General features: G+C 45.9%; 1 protein-coding gene across 1 annotated transcript in view; it reads right to left on the bottom strand.

The window, feature by feature from the left end:
* LIMCH1 (LIM and calponin homology domains 1) overlaps positions 1–10,387 on the bottom strand; it is a 388,718-nt gene that overhangs the window by 107,718 nt on the left and 270,613 nt on the right. The window contains exons 5-7 of the mRNA XM_012648487.1: positions 9,690–9,720; positions 7,220–7,330; positions 913–1,108 (exon numbers count right to left, since the gene is read on the bottom strand). Coding sequence (XP_012503941.1) covers positions 913–1,108; positions 7,220–7,228 — 205 coding nt within the window. The 5' untranslated portion in view covers positions 7,229–7,330; positions 9,690–9,720. The remainder of the gene's footprint in view (positions 1–912; positions 1,109–7,219; positions 7,331–9,689; positions 9,721–10,387) is intronic.

The raw sequence follows: 10,387 nt of genomic DNA, 5'->3' as shown, positions 1-10,387 counted from the left end.
AAGTTTATACATGGGGCCAAGGCATCTTCCCTTCCCGAAAGGTGCAATAGTAGGCTTAAGTCTCTAGACATACTATCATCACTCAAACAATATATATTAAAATAGAAACAAATAAAAAACTCCCCACCAGCCTTGGTGCCTTTCTGCAAGTTTATACATGGGGCCAAGGCATCTTCCCTTCCCGAAAGGTGCAATAAAAGTAAGGCAAACAGCTTCTGAAAATAAGCATTACATTTATATTAAGTAATACGACTGTGCATTTTTGTAAAGAAAAAATGATCATTTCTTACAGGTGATATAAAATCCCAAGGATTTAAGTCAAACCAGCCTCAGAATAAACAGGCAGTCTGGCTCGCACACTGTACATGAACGGCCACCCGCATCGCACAGCCAGCTGGTCAGGTATCACAAGCATCAAACAGAGTGCCAAAAACTGTGCCAATTAAAGTTGCAAAATCCCAGGCTTCGGACCTTTCCTGAGCGTGTGCGGCGCATTTCCGGTTTGCTGCAAGTTGTTCCCCTTCCGCTTAGACAGTGTGGCACCCGCACAAACCTTTCCCTTCCTCATGCCCAGAGTGTGTAAACCTCCTCCACGCTTTATGAGCTAATGGTCTGCACAGCGCCCCGATTCACTGAGACCGAGGGAGAAATGATGTAACACATTTTCCAGCAGAAGATACGCTCACGGAGGCAATGCTCAAATAGGCTGCTGGCAGAGCCAATCAAAACTCTAAGGACCATGAAAAACAACATTCAAAGACTGTTTTTTTCCCTGCCAGCTTCTAGAATTACCAGGTCCCAGCAAGGCGGATATGGAGTCTGCCTTCCCAGCCCCCGTCCCGCCGCTGGCAGCAACGCAGCCCCGTTAGTGTTCAATTCCGAGGTGTGCCCTCCATGAAGACTCCAACCTACCATCGCTGCTCCCCCTGAGCACTACATCTGGCGACGGCGTCTGCCGGGAGCGGGAGCCGAAGGAATCCAGGCTGTCGAAGGAATCATCTCTGCCGTGGCGAGGAGGAGACAGGGAGTCGCTTCGCTCAGAATCCCAGCAGTCGACGTAGCCGCTGTCTCGGATGCTGCGTTTAGGACTCTCGATGTCATCGGTCTCCTGCACAAAAAGAGAACGAAAGGGTTGCAGGCATTGCTGCAGGATAGCCTGCAAGAGCAGGGAGATCGGTCTCCAACGGTCTCCAAGAAATCCTGCACGTCACTTCAGCACGGAAAGGCTGTGGCGACCAGTTATAGATCAGTGATCATCTGCACGTCCTCATTCTGCTCCTCAACCCTCCTCTGCTTCAACTTTCTCTATCGGAAAATCATGTACAACATTTAAAAAAATCCCCAAGTAACCCCTACTCCACAAGGTTAAAAAAAAAAAAAAAAAAAGCAAAGGAGTTAGGATAAAGGACCGCAAGGTTTGGATTCACAAGAACACAGCGATAGGCGAAAACAGAAAAGCAAAACCCACACCGTAACCTTGCATTGTCTCTCGGACTCCATAGCCGCATGTCTGTCCTGGGAAAGGCCCCCTAGGTTAGCTCCGCAACTGCTCCCGTTTGCTCTCTGGCAAACGCAGGCGGTGTTTGTTTTTGCAGCGGAGTCAGCGCTGTAAAATCCCGGAGCAGCATGCGTTCGCCTCCTGCTACCTTGCAGGGAAGTTCCTGCTCTGAAAGAGAGCCGTCTGCAATGAAAAACATGCAAAATGCTTTTCCTGATGCCTCAGAAGAATCCAGGCATGCTCCCGCTCTCGGCCAGCTCTCGGCGCTGGGGGAGCCCAGAGCGCTTGCGGCTGACCCACATGTTCAGAGCGCGGAGAACAATGGCTGTCTTTGACAGCCTGTGATTATAAATTCTTTCCAGCACAAGCAGCACACACTAAAACACTGAAACTCCAGCAGAAGAAAGGTCAGTCAAAGCCATCCTCGCCCTGGTGTTATAATAAAAGCCTTGTTCCCGCCAGTGTCTCAGCATTAATTACAACCGTCCAGGCTGACGAAAACAAAAATAACTCCGGTCACTCGAAGATAAACCTCAATTTCATATCCCCCCAGACGGTCGCTTAAAATCGGGGCTGCGGACGCTACTGGCAGGAGGGCATGCTCTCGTCTGCGAAGGCTGGAATGCCACGCTCTGCATTTCCCAGGATGGGAATCAAAGTCCCCTCTGCGTTCCCAACAGAAAGGAAGATTAAATAAATATTCTCCAGCTTAGCAGTTTTGGAAATTGGTCTAAACTGTCTGCGATGCCCACAGCAGCCGACGCCTTTGCAGGAAGTGTTTGCCGGCGCCTTCTATCAATCATATCCAGAGCCTCTGACATACTCTGCACAGGGAGGCACTTTTGGGGGACTTGGTGGCTGCAATTCACAAGACACGCACAGGTTTTGCGGGATTGGGCAGAAGGACAAGGGCAGGGCGGAGGGGCCTCCCTCCCTGCGGCCTCCACGCAGAGGCCCTGATTAATGCCCCCGAGGAATAGCTTGTCAGACGGCCTGCGTGACTGACCCTCCAGAGGGAGGCCGAAATTCCAGTTATGGAAATCAAGGCAGCTTACTTGTAGGTCAAAAGTTAAAGAGGACTTGAAAAAAAGCCAGGCCTGACTAGCTGGAAAAGGAAGAAATCATGACTCACCGAAAATTACAGACCTCAATTGGATACGGTTTCATATTTAATGTTTTTGGAAATACAAGCAATTATTGTGGATTATTTATCCACCGAGAATAGGCCAAATGGCTACAACGCAAAGGTCAGTTTTATTGAACACTTACTATGTGTCTGGGGCTATACTTGACGCTTTTTTATGTTATTTAATCCTCTCAGCCCCCCATCCTCACAATGTGGTTAGCATTATCCCTGTTTTACAGAAGAGAAAAATAAGATTCCGAGAGGTTAAGTAACTGGACAGAGGTCACACAGCAAGTGGCAAAGCAGTAATTGCAACTCAGGACTCTGTCCACATCCCAAATGGTAAGCCTGAAAATGTGATCATCTTTGGTGCGGTCATAGCTCTGCCGTCAGCATCTTCTCCTCCACTACTGGTCACTTACTGCCTCTTACTCTGTGGGTGATGCTAACCTGGCTTACGTTCCTTAGCTAAATACTGCTTATGCCCGGATCACCAAACCACAAATACAGTCGCGTGTTGATCAATGACGGGGATACGTCCTGGGAAATCCATCATTCGGCGATTTTGTCCTTGTGCAAACATAGAGTGCACTTACACAAACCCAGACGGAATAGCCTACTGTCCCCCTAGGCTAAGTGGTACAGCCTACTGCTCCTAGGCTACAAACCTGCACAGCATGCTACCGTACTGAACACTGCAGGCAACTGTAACACGATGGTAAGTATCAGTGTATCTAAACATACGTAAACATGGAAAAGATACAGTAGAAATATGATACAGTTTGAGCATCCTTTATCCAAAATGCTTGGGACCAGAATTGTTTTGGAGTTCGGATTTTTTCGGATTTTGGAATATTTGCATTATACTTACTGCTTGAGCATCCTAACTCTGAAAATCCAAAATCCAAAATGCTCCAGTGAGCATTTCCTTTGAGTGACGTGTCTTCACTGAAAAAGCTTCAAATGTTGAAGCATTTCAGATTTTAGAGTTTTGGATTAGGGATGCTCAACCTGTATTATGATCTTATGGGACCACCGTCATATATGTGGTCCATCATTGACCAAAATGTCCTTGTGCAGTGCCTGACTATTGCAGGAGAGAGGCCGTTTAGGGTACTGGTTAACAGAATGGTCTCAGAAACCGGACTGGCTGAGTTTAAATTCTGGCTCTGTTCCTTGCCAGCTACGTGACCTTAGGCAAGTTATTTCATCTTGCCAGACCTCAGTTTTCTCATCAGTAAAATGGGGCTAAAAATAACACCCCTCTCACAGAGTTGCTGGGAGGGTTCAAGGTGTTAATATGTGGAAAGCATTCAGAAAAATGTCTAATGCAGAATAAATACTCTAAAAGCATCAGCTATGGTTGTCGTTACTAACACGTATTCACTTGGGAGGGAAATTTCTATGTGTGTGTATATATATATATAAAAACCACACGACATTTATAAACGTGGTTAAGGACACAGTTTTACACACACACCGATAATCCACTATCTCTTTCTTCGTTTACACCCATCTCTTGATGCCTTGGGTCTAGTCTCCCACCAGCTCCTCAGGGAGCAGGGCCCCTGGTCACATCTGGAAAGGACGCACCTCCAAGCTGCTTGGCATGGCATTAAAAAACTGGATGTTCAAGAAAATAATATCAGAAAGCCCCCCCCCTCCCCGCCGCCACGGCCCAAATGTCTCGCCCACCCCCACCCTACAAACCACAGGAGAAGAGAAAGTCAACACGCCTCTTGGAGCTTCAGCTGCTTTCTCACAGCTAGTTATGGGAAAGAAAAACACAAGGGCCATTATGTCCGTGGCTGTGTAGACAGCCAAGAACGAAACCTTGGATCGGGCGCAAGAGCGGGGAGCTGGATGGCGGGGCCAGTTTGAGAAGTGGAAACCAGGCCACCCGTGGCCGTCCTTGGCCAAGCCCGTCCCCTGGGAAGCTCAGGGTGCAGTAAGGGGCTGGTTTTTCAGCCACAAATAAACATGTGGACATCAGCCGGACAGACAACATTTTTGGTTTCCTTCTTGTCGCCACACTCTGGTTTTTGGTCGCCCAAAACGGGGACGGGCAGAAATATAAACCAACACCAAATGCCAGCACAGTCTGGATTCTCCTCTCGGGGCATCTAATCACGTTGTCTCTGTTGTGCACCCAGGAGGCCGGGGGCTTTGTCTCCAACAGAGAGGGGACCCCGGGACGAGAGGTGACGCTCGGATGAGCCCGCTGTGCCAACTGCCACCTGGTTGTCCTGGTAAAGTGTGCTAACGAGGGAGGTGGCAACTCCCAGCTTCCATGCAATTTCTTCCTTATTTCACTTCTCTGGCCTCTTCTTCTCCCCCTTCGTCGGAGGTACTGAGAACCAGCTGGGCTTGGGTGACTTACGGTGTCTGAGAACCCCCAGCAGTCTCCGTTTGACCACTCAGTATTTTCTGCTCCCTCTGTGACGTGTAAGCCGGCTGACCCTGTTCTAGAGTGTTTTCGGGTCCTACTTCTCCAGCCTGATCAGCCACTCCTCGCCCTCCGCCCTCCGGTGTCAAAACCATCCGGTCCACGAGTATTGACCTAGCGTCCCCCGTGTGCCAGGAACTGTCCCAGTCCTGGAGACACAACACTGTACAACATCACCCAACACCCTGTCCTTGCAGGCCTTACGGTCTGGTAGGGAAGACAAAAACTAAACAGAAAAACATACAGTTGGGTGATAAGCATCACGAAAAAAAAAAATACGGCGGGTCAAGGGAATGGAAGTTGGAGGCAGAAAATGGCTATTTTAGGCAGAGGTCTTGGATTTCTTTGCCCATCCGCCCCTCCTCCTCATCCTTTTCTTCTAGCAACTCCCCTCGCCCCCGAGACACCACTGGGTTACGCCCACCGTGGCATCCCTCGCCCGGACCGCAGCGACTGGTTCAGGAACAGACCCCGTGCTGGGCCAGGGGACGTCCCCAGGAATTGTACGCCTGGGGCCGGGGAAAGAATTCCCTCGCGTTTCTGGGCACGGAGGCAGAAGCTGGTAATCCAGGGAGGAAGTTGGCCACGTTCCCTGTCGCGAGGGATGGGTGCCTACAGGAGGAATAGACGAATGCAAGGAGAGACAGGAAGAGAAGAGAGAAAGATACAGACAGGAAGACCCAGACGGCCGACTTTCTAGATCCAGTCCCGGAGACCTCCAGCTGAAGTAACTGTCTCCGTAGAAAAGGAAGCTATGAGAGTTGATACTGCTCAGATTATAGAGGAGCGAGATGAGTGGTAAGAAACGTCAGTAATGAGAATAAATATCAGATTCCGACAGAATCCAGCAGGGAGCTGTGAGGTAGAGCTTTTAAAGACTTTCAGAAAGATGACCCATCTGTTATTATTCAAGTTCAAATTTAATAACACAAAAACAATAAACATTTAGACTTCTCAAATCCAGATTGGAACTTACCTTTACAGTTTCTCTAAGAACAAAGTTAGTTGAAAAAGTAAAGGATAAATAAGAGCGAAGACTAAGAAACAACGCACCGTGTTTAATTGCGTGGGTGTGTTTATTTTATTTTTAAAGGAATTTAGCTTAAAGGACTTTGTTTATACGTGTTGTAACCACAAATACGTGCGCCGGACAGGCTCTGGCCAAATGCGAAGAACTATTAGGACTATTAGCTTTAATTTAAGGGAAGGAGAACGAGTGGTTAGAAAGTTGGAACAAATCCTTGCTTTCTGTATTAAAAGAAAAACCATAAAGCAACGAATGCCTCTCAGTGAGGTCTCATTAGTTCATTTATTTTGCATGTTACAGAAATACAAAAGAGAAAGGCCTCAACTATTTGTGCTCACATGTGGGCCTTATCCAAAAATACATGGATGCTGACTATAAATAAGCCTTACCTGTCCACCAAGGCTGGCTGGGCAGACTTCTCCTGATACTACACACTAGCACTTTGTACGAGATATACGTTCTGACGAACCTTGAAAAGGAACACTTGGGCAGCCACACATGAAACATTCCACTGTTTGTTTGACAAATTTCTACCTTAGGTCAATTGTTTCCATGATCAAATAAACAAATCAAGTTTTTAATAATGTAGAAAATGTTTTCCAAATTTTCAAGTCATTCCAATACAGTGGACAGAGAACGCTTCTAATTGACCAGAGCTTGTCTGGGGCAGATGCCGAGGCAAGAGCTTGGCCCACTGCACCTCACCCACACCAAGGCCCTGACGGGTAAGCAGAATGACCTTTAGGACGAAAGCACAGAGCAAGTTGTCATTCTTTGTACAACACTGCATTGTTTCATTCAAGCATTATTCCCCCACGAAAATAAGCACTCAGCCCCTTGGCATTCGAGCCATATACTGACAGATTGAATTTGCTCTTTGGGAATTAAAGTTGGATGGAGCTCAGATCTCCCGTTCTTGAGGGTATAAAAGTTCAGGTGGGTGTCAGATGCATGAGGCAAAGATGTCATTGGTAAGATAAGCGATCGTTTCCTTGCGTGCATGACATCTTCGGCCTGTCCTATTCCCCAACCTCGTACTCTTACAATCTTAACAACAAGCAAACATGCGCTTTTCTGCCTTGTCTAACCCTCGTTGGGGTTGAAGAAGAAAAGTCTAGTTACCTTTCTCATCTGAGCCAACAATCCTTCAAACTCCTTCAGGTTCAGTGTGGTTCCACTGTAGGACGTGCAGCTATTCGCAGCTTTCCCCAGCCAGTAGATGGTAACTAACACCTGCGGGACAGAACAAGGCACAGAGCAGGAAATTTTCCCTCCAGAATGACGTTGAAACTGAGGAATCAATAATGCCACACTAACAGGATGCTGGAAGAAGAGAGCTGATTTACAGAAACCCCCACCCATGAGGTATCCATTAAAAGCAAAATTGTTTTAGTAAGAACCCAAAGCCCTATCAGTCAATGCAAACATGATTCAGTAGTTAAAATAAGACTCCAGTTTTAGGAAAAGTTAGGTTGTGAGGAAGTGATCTCTAAGATAGCAAGCTGATCTCTAAGATGGCAAGAAAGAAAAATAACTCCTCCAAAATCATTTTCATGTAGGGAAGGTTTTACAATCAGGCAGCAAAATTTTTCAGAAACTCTTTGGAGTCTTCACCCAGACAAGCGATGGAAGAGACTGCCCATCCCTTTTGAGAAAAGTGCTTTGAAGGCCCCTAATTTCTACCCGTGGGCACAGAGGTTCTGCTAAGACCAATGGCAAAACCCCCAGAGGACTAGTGATCAAGGTTAACTAGTGGTTCCCCGCTCAGGATCAACACACTGTATCTCATTAAAGTCAGAAGAAAGCAACGTAACGAAGAATGTGATCTGCAGATACCTCGCTGTGGGGCTATGGTTAGATTCCCATGAATCTGAGATGGGGAAGTTTTAGCCTTGACAAGGTTGCTACCAATTAAACGACCTTGGGTGTTTAAGGATGTCTATGAATAGTCAATGGTTCGAAGCTACGGTCCTGTGTTAATTTTGTTCTGTCTTTCCAGAGGAACTGTCCACGGAAGCAAATTCTTTTTACATTCACTTCCCGTAAAACCCAGCAGGGGTGGGCTAAAGATGAGCACCTTAAACCTGAATCGTAAGGACCTGCAGCCTACGTCAAAACTAAGACTATTGGCTGGGCGCGGTGGCTCACGCCTGTAATCCTAGCTCTCTGGGAGGCTGAGGCGGGTGGATTGTTTGAGCTCAGGAGTTCAAAACCAGCCTGAGCAAGAGTGAGACCCCGTCTCTAATAAAAATAGAAACAAATTAATTGGACAACTAAAAATATCTAGAAAAAACTAGCCGGGCATGGTGGCGCATGCCTGTAGTCCCAGCTACTCGGGAGGCTGAGGCAGGAGGATCGCTTGAGCCCAGGAGTTTGAGGTTGCTGTGAGCTAGGATGACGCCACGGCACTCTAGCCCGGGCAACACAGTGAGACTCTGTCTCAAAAAAAAAAAAAAACAAAAAAACTAAGACTATTATTTTGTTCTCACGTTCTGTCTTAGCACTTCAACCAGCCTGGGAAGCACTCACTCTACCTGCTTCCTCTTAGCAGGCCAGAAAATGCCTCGGACAACGTGATAGAGTCGCGTATTCATTCCAGCTGACAACAGGCCCAAAATACGGTTCTGTCCCTCAACGCTAGGGTGCGATTCGGTTTTCTACCGCTGTGCTAAAATTTCACTTCATGCATCTTTCAAAACTTCCAGAATGTCTTATTTTTCACTGATTGCTTACAAATAAATTTCCAGAGAGCAGATGATTCCAAATGTCAGGACACTTACTAGGACCATAAAACGCCTAATGTGTGCTAAGAGTATGAGGCTATCTTGAAGGGTAAAGGAAAGGGAGACTGTTGTGTTGTAGATCAAGAGTTTTCTGATCTGTTTAGAACCGTCTGATGAAAAATGGCGCACACGTCTAGTTTTACAGAGGAAGGAAAAGAAGAAGGAGAATGTCGATCAAATATAATGGCCCCTGGGAAATTAAAAAGTGATAGGTTACAGCCAATTTTTTAAATTTCAGATACCGAAGGTCACTTCTCACGTTCCTCAATTTCAATTTAAAATGAAAGAGCACTCACATGCTTGTCTTTTGAAAATAAGATCTAACTGTTAACACAAAAACTTGATTTGGGGAAGTGCTAGTAAAAAGCACACAGAAGATTGATTAATGGGAGAACAAAACACAAAAAGTCCGGGCCCACGGCAGTCAACGCTATTCACGTTATGTGGATCTTTCCCTGAAACGATTTGCCCAACTGCTTAATTTAATAATACCATCCGTGCCAACCAATGCAAAGCGGCTAACGTTAGTGTCGGGCCTGATGACTCTGTGTGCAAGAGACCAAATTGCAAACAGAGCACAAGCTTTCATTTGTTTATTTCTGGGTCGAACGCTTATCTAATTAAAGAGAATGCCCCCCGCCTTAAATCTACTATTTTTATTTTTATCACAGTCATTAATTATTCTATCAGAGACGCATAGACTCTTTCCAGCGAGGGCACAGCAAGGGCATTGAACGCAGTTACATTTTACAACTGAACCATCCACGTCAGAGGGATACAAGTTTGGAAAGTGAAGTGGAAACACTTACATTTTTCAGCTTCCTACTGCAATCAAGACTCCTAGTTGAGGAAAGAGAAAAGAAAATGTTGTCAGAACAGCGGTTTCTTCACTGTGATCTTTCCTTAAACGCCTCGAAGAGGTACGTGAAGGGAACAAGTCTAACCATGGAAGATTTTGCCTTGGTTATGGACCACGGTCAAATTGAAATCGGACGGCCCTTCCAAAATCTTCTTCACACCAGGACTTTTAACAGTAACTTTTAACTTTTAACTTATTTAATTGAACAGACCTGAACACATGTGTACAAAAGGCAATACTCTCCAAATATTTATCCTTCTCTGCTCCGGACATAAATCAGCATTGGGAATTAACCATAGCGGGAAAATATGCATGTTATGTTCAACTATACACACACGCATTCTCAAATATTCGTCAGTGTTTACTCTAAAACTATAAACAGAGAAAAGCTATTTGATGGTATCTTCTAAATAGTCTTACAGTGAAATATACAGATTTCTCCAAAGTTTCTTTGACATGTCAACAAATAAACATATTTGCTTATCTGTTTATTTTTTCCACAGTAAGTTCAGTGAGTGGGGAGGGAATACAATTCTATCATATAAACCAGTGAAGAATTCCTTAAAGTATTTAGACCTTTCTTGCTTCATTGCGGCATATTCTGACCTAAAGTACAGACTCATGAGTAGGTGGGAAATTTTAAATCAA

The sequence above is a fragment of the Propithecus coquereli genome, unplaced genomic scaffold (genome assembly GCF_000956105.1).
Source record: "Propithecus coquereli isolate 6110/MARCELLA unplaced genomic scaffold, Pcoq_1.0 Scaffold288, whole genome shotgun sequence".
Lineage (NCBI taxonomy): Eukaryota > Metazoa > Chordata > Mammalia > Primates > Indriidae > Propithecus > Propithecus coquereli.
Note: the sequence above shows the minus strand (reverse complement) of the source record. Positions and strands in the feature narration are given on the sequence as shown.